This window comes from Gymnogyps californianus, chromosome 27 (genome assembly GCF_018139145.2).
Source record: "Gymnogyps californianus isolate 813 chromosome 27, ASM1813914v2, whole genome shotgun sequence".
NCBI classification, from domain to species: Eukaryota; Metazoa; Chordata; class Aves; order Accipitriformes; family Cathartidae; genus Gymnogyps; species Gymnogyps californianus.
This window is the reverse complement of record NC_059497.1, coordinates 4,704,524-4,725,453: the sequence shown is the minus strand read 5'-3', so window position 1 is coordinate 4,725,453 and position 20,930 is coordinate 4,704,524. Positions and strand designations below refer to the sequence as shown.

Genomic DNA, 20,930 nt, shown 5'->3' with positions numbered 1-20,930 from the left:
TGTATATTACCACTACCCTTCATCACACCATTTCTCTGACCGTCCCTGTCGTTTGGTCATTCAGCTCTCTATAGAACTGTGTTCCCTCTGGAGGCAGTGATGCAATGATCTAACTCTGAGAAGAGGTAGCGATGCAAGGGTAATGTGGCAGGTACCCTATGCTTTTTGATACACTTGTGACAGAATTCCTTTTTCATGCGCTGAGAGGATGCAAGGCTGGAGAGACCACATTCCAGTATGAAATAAGTCAAAACAGTGACTGGAATCCAGGACACTGAGACTAGGCAAAATACGTTCTCAGTGCTTGGTCTGTTGGGATGTAGTCAGAGAGAAAAATGAGATCCATGGATGCAAAGTGGAATACCTTGTCTTCAAGTGTTGCAATGACAGGATGTTGCATGAATGTTTAAGCTGTGTGTCTGAATTTAATTGACCTGCTTGCACTTTTGTGAAGAAGAATGATAGCACAACAAGGTATAATATGAATCATCATGAGTAAAGTGCAGCTGTGTTAGTGTTTCTACTTGTAAATAACTGCAGTACTTGAGTGCTGTACAGATTTGTGCTGAATATCAAAGTATAACAGAGACTAAAACCATACTAAAAATCTAGGAGTATTTCATCAGGACATGAGAGGTGAGAAGAGGGGGGGTGTGTGTTTAAGAACACTAATTTATAGAGACTGTATTCTAGAGAAAGGGCTTAATTATTTCAGTTTACTTTTTCTGCCTCCTTTTGTTTGACTTAGTACAATGGAAAGGTGACATGTATAGCTTGCTTAAACTCCAGTAATGTGAAAAATTGACTGGCAATTTTTTTGTAACTCTCAAATACAGGTCTTACAAATGTAGTAAGTTTGACAGGTCTTGTTTCTCCACTATTAGTATCTTAATTTGCGTGTGTTATGACTACACCCCTACCTTGCTCCTTTCAGACTCCTTCCTCTCTTGTTCCTCTGATGTATTCTTTCCTGCATGCAAATTGAGCCTTAATTTAACATCCTAGTTCAAGCAATGTTTCATTGTTCTTGGAATGTTTGACCTTCTGAAATCCATGGGCCTTCTAAAAGGAGGAAAGGGAGTTAATCTAGACTTACGAGTTCCTGGCAAGGCCAACATTTGTTTTGGCTTCTGTGTAGGTTAAAGCCTGACTTCTTAAAATGTACATCTGTACTCTAACAGTGGTGCTGGAGGCCAGATCTTGTTAAAACCATGCTGTTGAGGCATGTTTTAATTAAATGCAACTTCACATACTGTGTTATGACTGTGCAGTTTAAGGAGGACCGTAGCATTTTAAAACCATTTTATGGTTTAATTAAGGTATAATATCAAAGGACTATAGTGTTTCCAGATAATATCTGCTTGTTAGGTAGATAACTGAAGCAAAGCCAAGGTTTTTAACAGCTCTACAGGAACTCTTGATTAAATGACTTCAGTTCTAGAACACGAAATACCTGAGGCATGTGTCACCAAAGCGTTTAGTGTCTGACGAGCGTGACAAGCAGAGCTCTGAGAGATTGTCAGTTTTAAGCGTGCAAGCAGCAAGCTAGGCTCAGTCAGGTTTTCATATGTGTTATTAAAAACTGATACCTTGCTCTGGTACCTTCCAGGACGGTGCTTGGCTTGTCTGCCAAAAGACCAGTTTGTATAGTAGAACTATTGCTGAAGGAGCAGCAGGATTTAACAGACTTATTTCCTCTTCCCACTCTACCCCCAGCTGCTGCTGGCTCTGCAGGACAGTTACTACAATTTATCATCTCCTGAGAGATGAGTGTACTGAAATAGAATGACATAATCATCATTTCATTTTATGGGGCTTATCAGTTGCAGTGTTCTAGGCACCTTGCAAGCCTAAAGCCATTAAAACCGATAAAAATCACATAAATTATTTAAACGAAACCATGTTGCTGGGCTGCCAACCTTTTCAGATGAGACTTCATACTCAACTCCCACACGCCATGGTCTGAGGTCAGCTAGTCACTCAGCTCCTCTTTCAGAGACCTCCCTGTCTCAGCACTGTTTCCAACTGTAGTGATATAACCCCCACTCTGAATATCCCACTTTACTTGTTCACATCATGCTTTCCCTGCTAGATTGTGAATTCCACAAATAAGGACGAGACTAGAAAACCAGTCCCTGCCATGTCTTCACTGAAGTATCCACAGGGATTAAATTAGAAGGCAAGCTGTTGCAAAGGATGCTCTTTGGGGTAACCTAAGGTCAGATCAGCATCCCCCATTCTCATCTCAGACTAGACATAGAGTGGTTCCAAGCTTCTTGGTGGTTCAGGCTTTCCTTGGCTGTTTCTGTTGACCTTAACCAAGCAGGAGGTATTTTTAAAGTCATTGGCTTAGTCATGTCACATTATTGGGGAAGAAGCAAAAGAAAATTCTGCTAAGCTGATTTTTCACGAGTCTCAGAAGCACTTCTCTTTTTGTCAATCCCAGTACTTGTTATCTTTGGCAGAGATGGCTGTGCTTGCATGCAGTAACTGTTTTCTGTATCTCTACAGATTGCCAGGTCACGCTGTCAGTCCCAGTATCTGCAGTCTGAACATTGATCTCCACAAATAAATCATATGTTCGTAATCCTTTCCACCTTTGCACAAGGCTGAGAGAAGGGTTGGTGCAAGAAGGGAAATAAATCCATTTAGAAAATAGTACTAGTTCTTCAATTATAGTTCAAACTATTAGTTCCTCCTGAGACTGCTAATAGGCTTAAAAAAGAACAAATCTCTGAAAGAAAATGTTTCCAGCACTTTGTATTAATACCATGTATTTTGATGTTGCAAGGCTCAGGAGCTACATGTAGGGAGGCAGAAAGAAATGAGGGGAAAAAAAAACCCACCTAGGTCTGACCTCATCTTTGTCTCTAGGATTGGTAAAATATATGTGCGTGTTGGTTATGTTGATTTTTTTTTTTGCAGCTGTTATGCTGTGACTTTGAGAATTTTTCTGTGTAAAGACCACCTAGAGATTATTAAAATAAAAACATAAATTGTCCTGCTGGTCTCAGAATGGACCAGTTAAGCCTTGTCTGAAAACTGGATTCTTCAGCATCCATTGCTGGCTGCGTTATGTGTATCTTGGTATTCCTTTGACTGTTCAACAATTGCACAACTGTTTTAATAAGCATGTTTCATCCAGTCTTACACAAACAGACACAAAGCTTTTCCTGGTGCACTGTCAGTAATTCTTTCTTCTGTTTAATCCCAGGGACAGAGGCGTGGCCCCCGGGGGTTTGTCTGAAGTATGTCGGGGGAGACCAATTTGGCCACGTAAACATGGTGATGGTCAGGTCCCTGGAGCCCCAGGAGATTGCAGACGTCAGCGTTCAGATGTGCAGCCCCAGCACAGCAGGAATGTATCAGGGACAGTGGCGAATGTGCACCGCCACGGGACTTTATTACGGAGGTGAGTGATCCCTTTTCCAGCACTTCAGGCTCTTCTTCGCAATATTCCCACCGCAGACAAAATGGACGCTCCTGGCCCCTTGCAGAGGCTCTCCTGATAACCAAATGGTGAAGGTAGAGGTCTGCCAGCTCTGAGGCTAAATATAGAAAATAGAATAGAGAAAACATCAAGTGAGCTGCTTTGTTGTCGTGGTCAGCACAGAACTGTTTTCTAAACACTGGAACAAATTGCAGATTACACAAAGCTCTGAAAAACAAAGGGACTTGCACAGTTCTCCTGGAGAGTCTTTCCCAGTTGGTCCTCGTCGGGATTCTTTCCCACTTTTCCAGCGCTGAACATCGTGAACTGCCTACGAGCATAAAATCTATTTAAGTGGTGAAAACCTCATCTGAGAAGTTAAGGCCCAGGTTTTAATACAGTAATTTGGTGCATCTACTGTGAACCATTTTTCTGTGTTTAAAAACCACTTTTTGATATTTTGCCTGGTGCCTCAGCCTGAGCCACCAACATCTTCATTCATTTGGAGTCTTTCAGTCATTTTTAGCCAGCTTTAGTTTATACTGCGAACATCTTTGTGTCTGTTTTGGCAGTTGGGAGCATCCCAAGTTACATGGCTTTGAGTGAGAGATGTTAGCACTCGGAGTCAAAAATAACTCTTTGCTCAGAAGTACAGGGCTTTTGGCAGAATTGTCAGGAAACGTACGACTCTGGTGTCGAAAGTGGATGCAACTTGTCCCTGAAGAAAGGGCATAAACTCCTCCGTGCAGGTTGAAAGGCCTGTTCAGCTTGCATTGCCTGCCACAGGCCTGTATGTTTATAAAGCCGAGGTTTTCCCAGCTGCTGCCAGTTTAAGCTCTTACTGAACTTCCTGAAGTTGCACATTTTGAAAGAGAACGACCTATGAATTAAAATCCCTTTGGCTACCGAGCTTTGAGTCAAAGATGCCCTTCCCCTGCGGTATAATTAATGGCTTTTATGCTAGTTAGCCCCCAGAGGTTAGGCCCAACAGCTGTGCTAGGGCCTGGCAAGCGGCCGGGGCTGCCGCCCGGTGGTTTTTCATCCCGGGGCCGGGCTTTGATAGCACCGGGGCCCCCGGGGCGAGCGGCCGGGCCGGGCCGGGCTTTGCGCCGCGGCCGGGCAGCAGGGGGCGCCGCGGTGCCGCTCCGCTGCGGGCGGCGCGGCGCGGCCCGGCGGCGGGCAGCGGGTGAGCGCCGGGGTGGGCGCGGTGGCCTGGGCTGTTGTGGAGCCTTAATGGTATTTATAAGGGTGTTACAGCCCTGGCAGGGTGCTGGGGGTCCTTAAGCAAGTCGTATTTTTGTAAGGTAAAATCCCACTGTCTTTAATTGGGTCGTAAAATGCAAACTAATGAGCCCAGCCCAGTTAAACCTGGGGAGGGACTGGAAGAACTTCAGTGAATTAATGCTGCTTGAGAAGCCATGGTGGTACAACCGAACAGCAAAAGTACCTGCTGTCTCCTCCCCCAGGCCACCAGTGGCAGCATGAAAGAGCCCCTTGCAGGTTAACATTTGACTGCAGAAAACCTGAAAACAATTACATGACATGAGGTGCTGTTATTAGGTCTGGTGAGATGAGATAAGGTATTGCTGCTGTTCTTTTTAATTCTCCCTCTCCGTTCAACAAAACAAAACTGGAGCACATTTAATGGAGAGGTGGGGGGAAAAAAAAAGGCAATAAAACTGAATTTGGATACATACCAAAAATGTATTTATGTAAATAGACCAGAATGTTTGCATGAAGTGTAAATGAAATGGTAAGTAAAATAACAATCTTATGTACAAGAGACAGACATGCATTAGGTAAGAACTATAAATATGTTTCTTATTCTAACCAGTAGTTTGCAAATTCTTGTAATAGTCTACCAAGCCTGGGTATCTTATCCACCTACTGTGAGTGTTTTGGAACTGGAATGGAGATATTTTGCAGTGAATTGTCATAAACATAATTACCTTCTAAGTCACCCTTTTGTTGTTTTATTTTAATAGTCAAGCCTTTCAAAGCTAAACAATCAACATTGCCTTTTCTTTACCATCAGAGTAGAAGATTGGCAGTGTTATCTCCTGGCTCTCCTTTCAGTCTTGCTGTGTAGCCTTGGATAAAGTCACTTAAGGTTTCCTTTTTTCAGTGCATCCTATTGGTAATCTGAAGTATGGAGCTTCAAGTTGTCATGTCAGTTCGTTTTTTATATGTTCTTAGCTGGTTCGTGTAAGTTCAATAGGAGTAAAACTTGCCTGGTTTTCTTGAAAGATTGGACACTAAATTAGTGTTTAACCAGTACTTCTGATGCTTCATAAAAATGTATTTTAAACAATCAGTATTTTTTCTTGCTATTGTAAAGGATGGAATTGATGTTCTGTTTTTCTCCTTCTGCCCCCTTCTTCATAAACTCCATCTAGTGACAACCCGAGTGTCTTTCTTTTTCCACAGATGTCATCTGGGTGATCCTCAGCGTGGAAGTTGGAGGACTTCTAGGTGTAACACAGCAGCTGTCATCCTTTGAAACAGAGTTCAACACGCAACCGCATCGCAAGGTAGAAGGAAACTTTAACCCTTTCGCCTCTCCACAGAAGAACAGGCAACCAGATGAAAACAACCTAAAAGACCCTGGGGGTTCCGAGCTAGGCACAATCAGCAAAAACACATGGGGGCCTGCTCCTGACCAAATCGAACAAGATCAGAATGGACTGTCACAAAACTCTGTAAATCTCTCCCCCAGCAGTCACTCGAACAACTTGTCGGTAGTGACATACAGTAAGGTAGGTGCCCTGGGAGAACAGGAGAATGGGTAGGTGATGAGACTGTGATGTATGTAATAGTTCTTCGTTACAAACTGCAAAGCCCTTCCCTTCTGCTTCTGCCAGACCTGCTAAGGAAGGTTTTGAATTTGACTGTCTGACTCTGCCAACTCCTCATGTTATATTAAAATATTTTTGCCTCTGATAGACTCTACCAGATCCACCTTTTTGTTTTTGCTTCAAGTCCTTCTTAAAATTTATATAATCTTGTCTGGGTGCTGTAACTATTAGTGGCTGGAGCCTGCTCCAGTTGCGTGTGCAAATAAGTCAAAATATCTCTCTAGATGTGCTCCTGAGTTTTACATAGTTTTGAAAAGAGAAAAAATAACCACACCCCCAAAACCTAAGATCAACCAGAGAACTTCTTTTTAGCTGGTGTGGGGAGACTACAGAGCTCAACATTTTGATCCCAGAAGCTACCTGTCAGGAACAGTCAATCAAAGGACTATTCCTGTCTGTGTCCTTGTCTTGTTTATAATTGTAGGTGACTTTTAAATTATCTTTACTTTAAATCTCTCTCTCAAAAGCTTGCTTGGTGGATGCTATATGAGTCTGAGTGATATTTTGACTGTTTTTATTTGCTTGTGTGTGAAAAATGAATTGCAGGATTATTTACAATTCAGAATCCACCTGTTAATGCAGCCAGTATGTGTAGGTGTGTACTGTCGTATGTCAAACTAGTTTGATTTTTAAAATCTTTTAAAAATGCTTTACTGTACTTTAAGCAGGCTTGTAGGACAATAACACTTGGTTGCTGAATGACTTAATAAAGCCCTAATGTTAGTTCACCTACAGCACTTTAGTTCCTAACTGGATGAACTGCCTGTCCTCTACCAGTGGATCATATTTTAGTGGCCTACTTTGCACCAGGGCTATGCATTTTTTTACTGATGGCATGCGCGGGATTAACTGTTTGACAGACTACCAATCACCCTTGTTGTGTTTTGCACCCCAAACATAAATTGCTATAAGCTCTATTGGCTCCTGCTTCAAGATTCTCGCTCACTAAAAGTGAAATGGATGGCTTAGGCAATGATTAAAAAATAAAGCCTTTCACCTATCAGTTCAAATACAGCCTGAATTAGCAGTGACTGAAAGTCACTGCCTTTTAGTGGTTGCTCGGTGGATAGCGGTGTTCCCTGAAGAGACAGGCCATTGTCTGACTGCAGAGGCCGTCTATATACTGATATAGCTTCTCTGCATAAACTTTATCTCAGGTGCTTCAGGTGGGGAGTGCTGCTCTGCAGCTGTCTGGTGTACGTATCCCAGCAAAGATTGGTAACAGCTCTGTGTATCAGTTGATGAAAAATAAAAATCAGTTACTAAGTACAGCTTTGGTGAGACAGTGGACTTACCTGAGCCTTTCATAGCTAAAATACTAGGTTTAATTTAGGTGGGAAAACTCAGTTCCGCTTTAGGTGGTTAGCTTTAGGCTGGAGGTGGCTTTTTTCCCTTGCCTATTTTCTGAGTGCAGAGCTTGGCAATTGCTTCGTAGTTGATTTGCACTTGCAGGTGGATAGATGTGGAACTGCTAATATATGCACTTCCGAGAAAGTTCCCGTGTAGAATTTCTGGATGTGGGGTTTTGGCAGTAACGTGGCCTTCAGTTTTCACTAGGTCTCTCCCTGTGGGTATATATCCTTACCCTTCCTAGTGAGAGGAGAGTGGCATGGGCACAAGGAGGTAAAGTGTACCAACAGACTCTCTTGGCTGAGGAATAGATGCTTTGTCTTTTCTAAGAACGTAGATGTAAGAAACCGATACCTGTTGGAGGTGCAGAGGACATAGCAAAGGTCAGCTATACTGTGGAAAAGAAAAGCCAAAAAGGAGAGTGAAGCACTACCGAGAGGATTTCACTAAATTTAAGTAAGCTGGTTTAGCTAGTAACCCAAAGTTCACGATCAGTACTCTAATGAGATGTGAGCCATTATAATCTAACCTCTCGGATGTAGGGTAGGTGGCCTTCCTCCCCCTCCCCCCCTTTTTTTTTTTGTTTTGGGTTTTTTGTTTCTTTTTGTATTTACAAAATATTCTTGGATGGTTTTGAGGTAGATCATATGAGATAAAAGCAGAAATTTTGTTTCTTGCTTGCTTCAGAAGGGATAACTTTATGGTCCTTTTTGGAAATGGGGTGGGGTATGTGAAAGTTCATTGATTTTTTTTGTGGTTTTTTGTCTCTACTACAGTGTTTGTATTTGTGACATAATAAAACAAGTTAGCTTTTCCTTTGGAGGCCGTTATTAAGGTAGGTCAGAAGATCAGAGAACTGTTCCAGCCTTGCCTTTCCTGTCCAGGGCAGGAGGCATTCTGCCACAGACTTAATATTCATGTTGGTACAATAGTGTTTCTATAGTGAACAAGTTTGAGTAGGTTTGACATCCTAGATACTTGGTCTCATTTAAAATTGCCAGGTGAACATGCTCACCTTCCCTGGTGCAGGTCTAGCGCTATTGCATGCCTTCTCCCTGCAATCTGGAAATCCTTCTGGAAAAGAAGATATTTATTTTCTTTCTAAAAAGGAGTAACGTGTAAGCAGTATCTCCAGCTGGGGCTCAGATTAAGTGGAAAAGGGCTTATTGGAGGTGATGTCAGAAGTATTAAACCACCCGATCAGCAGATGGTGTTCCAGTACCTGTTACTAGAAGCTGTATGTGGCCCCACTTCCCCAGGGACTTGACCTGTACTCTGCTGCTTGAGAGGGGGAAAGAAAGCTACTACATTTCAAGCTGTTGTCTTGTGATTGAATATTGATGTGAAAGGCTTTATTTCAAGTTCTAGGAGCAGACAGAAGAGTACTGTGGGTTGGTTACATAGTTGCACATTAGGATTCCTGGATTTTATTTATCTTTGGCAGGACCTCTAATATTTTTGTCTGCTTTCATGTACCCGGAGAATGGAGTGAATCCTTAGTCATGCTTGACACACCATTTGGTGATATAGCAAAGGGGATGCGTAAGGTCTAGTTAAGGTGTTCAGAAGGGCCTATGTCCGGTTTTTAGAAGTAATATAAGCCCTTAAATATTTCTCAGATCGCTGTGGAGGCTTCCTCTCTGCCAAGAGATTGTGGAGAACCCCAGTCATGCAGTTGCGTGAGACCATGAAATCTTTGAGATAAAACTAGCAGTTTCTGGTATCCGCAGCTGTAAAACATCCTAGAAGTTGCCAGACCTTGTCTGTATTAGTTCTCCCTCTGGTGCAACTGAGCAGGTGTGACTTGTCCTCTGAAATTCCCCATTGGAGTCAGGATCTCAGTGACACTGACGTGCCATCTGCTGCTGGATTAGACAAGTATATCAATGTTTCACACGTGGAAACATTCAAAATGCTTTTATACAGCAGCGTAGGGTACCTGGTTTGGATGCTCTGCTCAGTGAAACAAACTTTCCTAGGAAAAAAACAAAACAAACAAGACACTGAATTCCCTGTAAGCAGATAAGATGAAACCTGTGATATGGTTGAAACAAACTGAGTGTGATCTTTATTCCTGCTGTAGTGTACGCCTTCCCTGGGTCCACCCTGCTCACCTTATCAAATAAACTGCTGGAAGGTTGTAAATCAGGGTCTGTGTTCAGGGCATTGCTTTAAGCATGTAATTGTTATATCTATTCCCAGTGGAGTTTTTGCATGTTCTTAGAATTAAAGATGTGCTTAAGTGCAGGATAGGATGCTTATCTCAGGATAGGGATGAGCTGTATTAGAGTCCAGATATACCCATGCATGGGTATTTTATTCTCCTCTTTGGCAATCGCTTTCTCTCTGTATTATCGAGAGAGATGAGGCTAATATAGCTTCCTTCTATTTACTCGCTCCTGTCTCATAGCAACACTGTCGAGGTCACTGCTGCTCTCTTGTGACAGTCTTTTACATTAAAAGCACAAGATGCAGTCTTACAGTGCCTGGGGAATTAAAGCTAAATTTCTTAACTAAGGAAAGAAACGTACAGGTTTAAATGTCTAAAAACAAAAAAATCTGAAGTGGATAGCCATATACTGACATTCAGATTGTATTTGTCACCTCTATATAAAAAAAATATATATATCTAAATCTGTTGCCCATATGAATTGAGGAATTGCTGCTTTCTGTGTAACGCAGAAAACTGCATGTAGAAGTTCTGATTCTGCAAAGATTTGCCCATACAGGACAATTTGCATAGTCACCACCATAGCAAAGGGCGTTCTACAGCTTGTCTGGTATTAATCTGTTCTGTTTGTAACTCGTGCTACTCTTAAAAGCCCAATGAAATATAAGCATATTTGGAGTTCACAAAATTAAAATCTTAACACCTTTTTCCCTGCTGTATTTTTCCTCCCCATCTTACTTCATTCTGTGTGGAGCTGAACTCTGATCCATGCTACTTGACAGCTTTCTATATGTAAGGGGAAACCAAACCTCTCTCTATCCTTAGAGCCTTTAACTGGCTTCCCCTCTCTGAGTTTAAAAGTTGCTGCTGCTTCTAGATGCGTGCTTCTTCCAAACCAGGGCACTCCAATTTGCATAGTTTTGGAGTACCTCTGTAAACTTTAGACATAAATTTTTTCACTGGAAACTATTTGGGTATCAAACTATGTTTGTGGGTAAGGAAGATGCCCCAGAAATGTTTGCTTCCATGTAGGAGAGAAGCTCCTTCCATCCTGGTATCTGGGCTTCAAACTGGGCTAGTTACCACATAGTTAAATTCATTTAGAACAAAGTGGGAGAACATTGGACTCAAAACTACTATAGCTACTCTGACAGCCACACTGCTGCATAGCATCTGCAGGCTAAACTGATGTTGCATGAGCTGGTTTGCCTATCTGGTGAAAGACTAATGTGTTTGGATGCTGCATGTTAGCTCATCCATGAAAACCGACAGTCCATGTGCTTTTGGACTGTGGGAAATGTGAGAGAACCTGATTTTAGCTTAACTTCGCTCCATTGCAGGCCAACAGAGTTTCCCTGTTCTTTTATCTCTGCAGACTAAAAGCACGCCATTGATTAAGTTACAAGAGCTAAGTTGTTGCATGGTAACTTAATCATGTACCTGAGCCCTCATGTACTTCATCAGCTATGTGCATCTAAACCAGCCCTATGAGTAGCTGCACTGTGAGAAGGTTCTTGACTTCCTGGTGGTCTTAACTGCCACGCCATGTTTGCACAGCATGCATGGAATAAAAAAAAAAAAAGTGCTCAATACGTTGTTCTTCTGTTTGTGTTCAGTTTACGTAAGTTAGTCAAGAGAACTCTGCGTAGTTTGGAGAAGCACTGACTAGGAGCGGCCCAGGAGGTGACGAGGAAACGGGGACTTGTAGCGTTGTCTGATGCTACTGTCAGTGTACACTGGGAGACTCCTGTATTGCTTTGCAGCTGTGCATCAGAAACTCCTGTCTCTCTTGAAGTGTACCTTTTATTGATCATGACTCAGTCACAAAGGTGAAATAAAGATAGCTATTTGAAAGCCTGTGTTGTGATGGTTTATGAAAGATTAACTTAATCTCCATTTTATTTCTAGCACAGGTGCCTTCATTTAAAGAGCTCAGTATTTACAAAGGCCTTGAACTTTCCAAAATATCTCCATTCCCTTCTAGATACGGAAGTCAAATGATAATTTATACCAGTAATTTTCATGTAGAGTCTTTTCTTGAAAAAACATGGTCCTCTGTTCTCACATGCTTATCTGTATGAATAGCCAGTATGCTTTCACTAGCAAGTTAGCAATTACTTCTGTGGAAGATGCTGGAAGAACCGAAAGTAAATTTGCAAAGCTGCAGCTGAGCTTTTCACGAAAACAGTGATCTCATTTTGGGAATAGAAGGGAATTCACCAAAAATAGTGTGAATAATTCTTCAGTTGAAATAACTCAGAAAAACTGCAATTGTATGCAGCATTATTTTTGCATGTTTATGATGTAAAATATTGCATACAAGGGATAATTATTCTTGAAACCATCATATAATGGAGTTTGGTATTTACGTTGCAGCAGTAACTGAAGTTTTCGGGTATCAAGACACTATTACGCTGTGCATGTTGAATAAATGTAATGAGAAACAATTGCTCTGCAGAGAGCTTGCGTCTTACTGAGGAAGAAGAAAGTATTCTCATTTCACAAGGGGGAGTAAGAGTTTCTTGCTCAGGGTCCGATGTTAAACGAAGTCTACACTTGATCTTAAAGAAAAGAAACAAGTGGTCTTTAATTTTGTAAGTTCTCACGTACACTAACAAATCTCACGGGTAAGTGAAATGCAGTGAAGAGTGGCAATCCCAAAAGCAAAGATTTTTGGCTTTTTCTTCTTGGTGAAATTCCTTGCATCGGGAGAAGCTAACCTTGGTCACAGATTCTGGGACTGTTCTTGGAATTGCTTGTGAGAGAAGCTCATCTAGGGATGTCAGCCTCTTAACTGCAGTGTAGCAAGTGGTACAAAGCTGTATGTACTTAGTAATCTGACACTCTGAAGGTGAGCTAATTTCTGGTTTTAATTAACACATGATTAGCATAATTGTGTAGCTTTAAATTAGATGCTACAGAAAACAGTGAAGATCCAGAGGGTTTCCCTGAAAAGAAGGTCAGTAGCCTCTTCACAGGGTCTCTCTCTGCATACAAAAAGACTAATGAACTGTTCTCATGTCTGACTTAAGCTGAAGACTCTGGACTGTGTACTGATTAACTGCGTTAATTCTTTTATGTCATGGGGTGATGCAGAAGTCTTGGCTTACGGCATGCACAAATTAAATCAACAAGGTTTTGCCTGTGACATAAGCTGTAAAATACAGAAGCGGTACACGCTGGCCCTGCTGTGCAGTGGGTAGCCCCCAGCAGAGGGAGTGGGCAGCTGGGAGCAGTTGGTGTTTAAACCGCTCTGGTGAGGCTTGTGAGTGCTTGCCAGTCAGTATCTGCAAACAAAGCCTTGTGTGCAGGTAACTAAAAGATGAAGCAAATTCTGGCAAATGGGTCTGTCCAGGTAATCGGCAACAAATCCTGGTTTTCTTCTGTAGAGCAGTAAGTACAATAGCTTAACCCCTTTGAGGTGAGACCGCTTAGGATCTTGCTTATAGCATTGGTTTCTTTCTGTGTCCTCTGGGGGTTTTTTGTGCACCTGTTCCCATTATTTTAATGATTCTTTTCCGCTTCTCCCCTTCCCCCTGTTTCAGTGACTGTATTTTTTGGAAATGTTGAATATCTCCGTCTCTTGGTTTTGGTGGGAGTATGTCCTTTCTGAGGTGAACTTCTGTGCTGGAATCTGCTGGGTGTTCTCTTTTGAAAAGCTTGCTTTACAGACTGGGAGTGCAGCATATTCCTAGGGTAGAAGCGTGTTTGTTTTTCCATCACTTGCATGTATTTCTGTCTGCAAACAGCAATTTCCAAGTTTCCAGTCTTCCATACTTCCCACGCAGTTCATGAGATGTCCTGTTTAATTGTCTGCTAATCCTCCTCTCTTGGTTGAATTTTGAGAGCTGCTGGCAGATGCTTCATTTTACTGTTGTTTTGTATTTTGCCACCTAATATATCGTAAAGAATTAACTTTTTCTCACCAGCTGTAGCGAGATTCGAGGCTTCTTACAGCACTTCCTTTATAACATAGATACACAGCAGAGCTCTTGAACTTGGGTTTTTGCAACTGGGCTTAAGCTAATGAAATTGATACTTTCTTTATACAAGTCGTGTTAAAGACTCATTGCTTCATGGCTCTGGCTCATGCGGCGAGGTTGTTAGAGTTGTAGGAGAACATGCAGGAAACAGTGTTTCCTTTAAGATTTGCCCTGTTAAAGGCAAAATGGTGAAAACTGAAGTCAGAGCTTCACTTAAAGACCAAGAATGGCTTTGTGCTAATTGGGCTCTCGGCTGTCTTACTCATCAGCATGCTGGAAAGAAGCTGGACTGTGTTAAAAAAAGCAGTTGCATAACAGTCTTCCAACTTTGACAATGAAATATAATGAGCTTTTCTCCCTCGTCTCACTTCTGACCTGAGTATGTGTCTGGATCTTACAGGAGGATTTTGTGTGTGGTTTGTACCATCATCATTATGACAAACTTTATATCCCTGTGACTTGGGAAATCTCTTGCCTGCCTGTTGGTCATTTTGTTTTGCTTCCTGATGAAACCCTGGATAGCCGATTTGAACAATAGAAATCACAGAAAGGAGTTCCTGTTAATTTGAGACCTGTTACTAGATCTGTCATTTAGGTGACTCCAGGATGTAAAGGAGGGAAAATGGATTCTGTAGTAAGCACTTTGATTTTTTGGTTAAATGTTGTGGTTGATTTTCACTTGAGGAAGATGTATATTGTTATCTTGAGAGAGCAAAAGTGGCAGTTGTGGGAACGTGAATTTCCAAATTTTTATTTCCCCCCCCCCCTTAAATAGACTCTTCTACCAATTACAGCCTCTTACTTAACTGTTTGCTGTAATCTTTAGAATAGACTTGTGAAACTGCAGTTGCTTGGCCTCGCAGGTATTGTAGCATCTATAGGGGATTTTTGCTCTGGTGTAGAAAATATGAGTTACTTTGTGACGCAGTAACACCTGGCTATTACCTGGCCTAAATAACGCCTGAAAGAGGTAAGTGGATAGCATCTGACATCTCTGGGGAAACCAGCTACAAGCACCAAAACCTGTGTTTCTGGGATGTTTCATAAGGCTGGACAACAAAGGCCACGTCGGTGGGTAAAGGGTTGCATTTGGTGTGGAAGTACTGGGATGGGATGGTCAGTATTTGTAGGTGTACACTGATCAATTTTATTTCTTGTCTATTGAAATTGATTATGTCTCCAACTTTCTTTCAGGGTTTCCACGGTCCTTATCCCTTCGGACAGTCTTAAAACACAAAAACACAAAACGGGTATCGGCAAGAGGAGAATTTGACAAAGAACTGACTTTTGGGGGAAGGGAGGGGGATTCATGTGGCAGACAGACACAACGTGGACCCCCCCTTCTCTGCCTCCGTGTTCTGGATAAAGAAGAAAAAACAAAAGCCCAGTAACTTAAGACTAGCTGTTTCCAGAGGAGAATACAAAATCTAAGTATGCATGTGTGAATGCTGGATTTCAGGAGTGTTGTTAAATGCTATGAGAAAGAAAATATACCAGCACCATGGGGTTTTTTTTTAGAAATCATTCTGACACATAATTAGGTAGCTTAAAAAGAAGTTTAAAAAATGAAAATGAAAAAGCCATCTTTAAAAAAAAATATTTTGCCTACAGAGCGGTTGTAGTTTGAGCAAATGTTTAATTTCTGTTTGTTTCTTGTTCATATTTTTTTAAAATAAGGGACAGCGTGCATTTTTACGGAACTGTCATGCTTTGCTTGCTACCGAATGGGAATTTGCTTAGCATCTTCTGGGGTTTGTGCAGTGACTTCTTTTTGTCGGACATTTTTTAATGACAGGTTGGGTCTGCACCCGGCTCTGCATTTTTAATATCATCTGCTGGTTTTAGTTACCAACTTTTTAATCTTCTTTTATTTCCTTTTTTTTTTTTTTTCCTTTTGGTTTGGGTGTTGCTGTTAGTTGTCCTGCATGTCATTGGAAACCGTGCTGAAGACCAGGTCTCGGTATCAAAGTTGGGGAGAAAGACTCTGGGACTTCTAGGATAACGTGGAGGGCTCATTTCCCTTCCCCTTGTACACGAAGTACACACAAATACACACCCATATTAATAAGAAACAGACTTATTAAAGTTCCAGGGCTGTCCCATGTGGTTAGCATTTTAAAATACCTTTTTGTTAACTCTTGATGTACAGTAGCCGTGCCTAGAGCAACCGAGCAAGCGTATCAGTCTTGTGCCAAGAGGAAACTCTCTTTCTGTAGCTGTAATTCACTTGGTAGTAGTTGCAAAGCTTTACAAAAGTCATGTCCTTTTAATTTTGAATCTCCCATCTCTCTTATAGAGTATAAGTTTGCATTCATTTCTCCTGTGATAAAGTATTAGCTTAGAGGCTAATTGTTTGCGTTTGTGAATGCAGAGCAAGAGTTAGCATCATCAGCTGGATTCCACTCTGTCGCCTTGTATTCATTCACCTTTATCATCCTGGCTTGTAGCTTCATTGAGGCTCTCGCCTTCTAAATGGGCTCTCCAGGGCTTGGTATTAGAGGAGGAATCGCTGCTCTAAAGATTCGGGTTGCTCTGCTGTTCCTCCAATGTATTTTCCTCCAGTTATGGATTGGGAAGTCCAGTGTGAGGGGAGGGAGAACAGCCTCGAGGGCTGTGGTGGATTTCTAAAGTGTCATGTCACCACAGATCTCGCTGAAGGGGAGCGAGGTGAGGGGACACTGTCTTACTCAGAAGCGTGAACAAGGCTGGAACAGCCATCTGCCAAAGATACAGTAATATGCAAAGCTCCCACTACCTTCTTCCACATCTTTCCAGTGAAGACTCTTGTTCTCCTTGTTGGAGCAAAGCGCAGGCTTGCTGCATGGTGCGTGGCTTTACGCTGATTGCTCTTGACTAGTTGTATTTTCTTGGTTGGTTTTGAATGGGGGATTCATTTTCATTGCAGCTACCAAGGACCCTCTTATCTGAGGGCATACAGATGGATCTTGTGGAGGACAGTGGGAGTTCCTTGTATCCCACAGAGGAAGAATTGGGTGATAGATTTTGTTTGTATTTCAGAGGTTCAGTTGTTAAAGGTCACTGTTATCTGAAGACTCCCTTCAAAAATCTGTTTGCTGGGAGAAACAAGTATAATGTAAGAAATTATCTGCATAGAAGAGGCACTGCAGGATTTGGACTGCTAGCCATTTGCACTTGCAGTTTGGTGAGCACCGGGGTCTGTCTCGGCAGCTTGCTAGAGCTGGGTGAGTGTTAAGATCCAGAGCGAACCCGTGGAAGGTGGTGCTGCACTGCTCAGAGCAGCTGGAGTGTTTGGTTCTTGTCCTGTAACATCATTTTGCCTTGGATTAGTTATCTCCTCTTAGCATTCAGTCTAGGAAACAATTTGCATCACTGTAGTGTAGCGTGGGCAAGCAGATTCTTTCTTCGCTCCCTCCTTTCCAAGGAGGTGGCTTGTGCAACAAGCTCTGAAGGCAGGAACACGTACCTGACCATCACACCTCTTGCAATACTGCCGCTTCCCTTCTGAAGGCATCTAAAACACTGGAGACTGCTGTTTGTCCGAGTGACAAGGTGATTCCTTATCTTTATTAGCTCCTTTTATCAGCTGTGTAGTGGAAGGGGGGGGGAATTAAGATCTGAGTCTGTATGTTATAGCTGGTGCTGCAACCTTTGCCTTGTGTCAGCTGAGGCATCTGGGAGACCCTTGAACTCAGATACCCCCACGCTGGCTTTCTTCTGCTCCTGGCCACGTATGCTCCTCCCGTATATAATGGCTGCCACATTCGTGTTCCTATGCTCTTCCTATGACTGAATTTTCCTTTTCTTGGGAAAAAAAACCCCAACCAACTTGCATGCACCCCAAGTAGTCGTGTGCTTTCCCACTCAGAAGGCATACTTGTTCTGCACAGACTTGAATTCTCTCTCCTCTTGAGTGTTTTTAGTCCGTGGTGTCCTTGTGACAAGGGTCACTTACTCCAGGGTGTGAAGAAAGGCCAGGCCAGATCCGAGTTGCTGCTGAAATCTGCGACCTCTTGCTGCTCACATCACCGCTCTTCCCCAGGTAGCTGACTGTGAGCGCTCTTGTCTGTGGGAATGATCTGTCTGCAAACGATCGTGCAGAGCTCTGGATGCTTTGAGGGTTGGGGTTGTAACCCTGGCTGTGACAGGGGAAGAATGTTTAAATTAGTGGTTGCTCTACCTCTGGGTTTTTCCTCGAGTAAAAACTATTTCACTGAGGCTAAAGGTGGTTTTATCTCCTCTGGTTCCTTGGAGCTTAGTGGTGCAGCCAGCCCTCAAATTGCTCTTGCTGTCAGGTTTCCAGCTTTTAAATAGGGGGATTTGAGATGTATTCAGCAAAGCTCTTTCCAGGTGACTTCAGGGCACTGTGATTGTGTGGGTTTCCATAGGGCTGATGCACTCAAACTCACAGAGTCTTAACATCAGATACATGAAGCACATGGTTTTTCAAACATGCTGAATGCCAAATATTTTGGTGAGCCCGAAGTGTGTGCGGTGGCTCGGATAACCCGATCCACGTGAGTTACGCACATAGAACTCAGGCCTGTTGGAAATGGGAGGAAATCCTTGCCGGGTTGAGACTGGTGAACCAGTAAAGAGGCTGTTACCCAGTGAGGCTGGTGTTCCTGACTGGGGGAGGGATGGGGCTGGTACCCACTGATATGGGAGGGTGCAGTGACAGAGAGGCTGCAACTGGCTCCAGTCTGATTAACACCCATCTGTCTTGAAGTCCTGAGAAGGAGGGAAAGAGAGATCTTCCTTACCCACCACCCACCCCCCCAAAAAAAGAAAAAAAAGAAAAAGATAATGCAGAACATCTCTGATGGTCTCTCAAATGGATCCCTGTGTCAAGCGTGAGCCACTCGGGATGTGGAACCATATGGCTAATACAACTTGAGCAACGGCAGCCCAGGCACCCTCTCTCAGCCTGGGCAAACTGGAGCACGATATCCCTAGGGCTACCCCAAAACTGCTGATGCCACGTGAGGGGGTGGAGGGAGCTGGAATCTGCTGCCCGCATCTCAGGAGCGTTGGATTCAGACCCCTCCAAGGTGTGGAAGATGCGGCTCCCCCAGTGAGGGGCAAAGCCGTGCGGTCAGAGAGCACGTGGGCGTGAGAGCGGCTGGAGTCGGCAGGGTTAGGAAATGCACGCTGTCCCACGTCTGGGTTTCTGTTGTGTGTTTAATTTTTTTTTTGTGTGTGAGTGCGTGGGTGGTTCTGCAGCCTGTCTATTCTCTCCGGGGGGAGTGCATGTGTAGAACAGGATGGTGTGTTGCCTCATTGAGTCTGGGAGAAGTCCTATGATAGCACATTGGGGTTAAAAATAAAGGAAGCTTTTTCCTTAATGTATAAATGAATATTTGTATGATTAAATTAACACAGAAAAAAATGTTCTGTAGCTGTTGAGAGTTTTATTGAAGCTGCAAAACCTTCTGAATCTGTCATCTTGTAGTTAAATGTACCCAGCTTGCTTCTGTCTCCAGGGTGTTTCCAGACACTAAGGCACGGTATCCTTAAACCCAGTTCTAGCCCTGCCTTTACCCCAAGTTACTTTAAAAACAAAACTAATTCAGTGCGTATCGAGTTTATCAACCAACCTTTCCAGTCCAGGCAGATGGGTACAAGGATGGCTGAGAGGCCCGTATGGATTTTTTTTTGTGAAGGGCGATGGGCGATTAGAGCCTGTGAAGAAGGGAGGGGGCTCACCGCAGCATCCGTTGCTGGAGGAGGATTCCCACCGGGGCTGCACCGGGTGTGCGGTGCCGGTACAGACCGCTACCGCATGTGGTTATACCTATTCACCGACGGCAGCAGTGGATGTCCCTCGTTATAAGGTCAGGTAACTTCTCCGCAATAACGCTGTGTCTCCTGCCTGCACCAGTCCTCAGCCGGTGCGGGCGAGGGGGTGGCTGGGGCTCAGCACCGTGCCGGTGCCCCGGCTGGGGGATGGAGGTGAGCACCAGCTCAGCACCGTGCTGCTGGCGCCTTCCAGCTGTAATCGCGACTGAAGCAGGAGGGGAGGCGGCACGGAGAGGTCTGGGTGCCGATGTGAGGAGGAGTGGAAATCCGGTTTTAGCGATCTTCGTACGGGGGTCACCAGCACGAAGCAATGCTGCAGCCACAGCCGGGTCCTTAAATGCTCCTTGCACGGCTTATTTACATCCCGGCACTTTACTCAGGGCCTCGGTGCAGTATGCGGCGATGCTTCAGGCTTCAGACAGGAACAGATCAGACGTGCTGTTTCATGAGCCTCTTGGCGAGGCAGGAGAGGAACTTTGAATGAAGGAAGTTTGGTTTTTTTCTTTTCTTACTGTCACTTAGGGAATATCTGGTGTTCCTGTATATCAGGATGGGGGCACGTGAGGGTCTCTGGTGGGCACTTGCATGGTCCTCTCAGGCTGACCCTATTTCCCAAGTGAGGCCTTCCCACTCGGGGCACCCAGCCCAAACATTTGCCTATATAAACTATATTGTGGAGCAGCTTACCTGAAGCTGTTCTTTTGCTTACATGTGACTTTGTTACTAATCCTCAATATGCGTGCGCTGGGTTTGCTTTTTAACATTTGAATAAATGCCTGGAGCTTTCATGTGCTGTTTAAGCATGACTGAAAGCTGTAGTGGGAACAGACATCCTGCTACCTGTGCCTACGGGTATTTATTTTATGCCTTGAAAAGAATGCACCCCTTGAGCTCTTGGTGCTCACGGGTGTCTTTAAGACCGATCTGTTTGGGTAGGTTAGGATTGCCTCCCCTTCTCTCCGCCCAACTTCTCATTTACTAGTTGTTTGCTTGAAAGAATCTGTTTGTCTTTAGGGTTGCAACCTGTCGAAGTTTGCCAGTACAGGACAATACCATCACACCTTCTAATACTATCTCCTGAGCAGGCAAATAACTTGAGGGATTGCTATAATGGAGGTCGTCATCCCACCGTGATCCCTGCACGGAGGCTGGGTGTGGTGCAGGGTGGCAAGGCAGGAGGCCAAGTCAAACGGCTGCCGCAGTCACCTATGAACTACTTGGGTTTGCTTTTTCTGCTTGCTTATTTTTTTAGGGGAACTAGATCGTTGTCCGTTAAAAGTTATAAAAATAATTCTGGTTTTAAGCGGCTTTTTTTTGGTCCCTGAAGCAATGCTGTGGTAGGCAGGAGGATGTTCTCTGCTGTA

At 43.5% G+C, this 20,930-nt stretch overlaps 1 protein-coding gene across 2 annotated transcripts in view; it reads left to right on the top strand.

Annotated features, from left to right (window-relative positions):
- The window catches only part of ILRUN (inflammation and lipid regulator with UBA-like and NBR1-like domains), a 34,787-nt gene extending 15,631 nt beyond the window's left edge, over positions 1–19,156 (top strand). Inside the window, exons 3-5 of one of the 2 annotated variants that reach the window (XM_050911593.1) lie at positions 3,215–3,412; positions 5,858–6,186; positions 14,983–19,156. In XM_050911593.1, coding sequence (XP_050767550.1) covers positions 3,215–3,412; positions 5,858–6,186; positions 14,983–15,018 — 563 coding nt within the window. In that variant the 3' untranslated portion in view covers positions 15,019–19,156. The remainder of the gene's footprint in view (positions 1–3,214; positions 3,413–5,857; positions 6,187–14,982) is intronic. The other variant, XM_050911594.1, reaches the window with a different exon arrangement.
- The last annotated feature ends 1,774 nt before the right edge of the window (positions 19,157–20,930 follow it).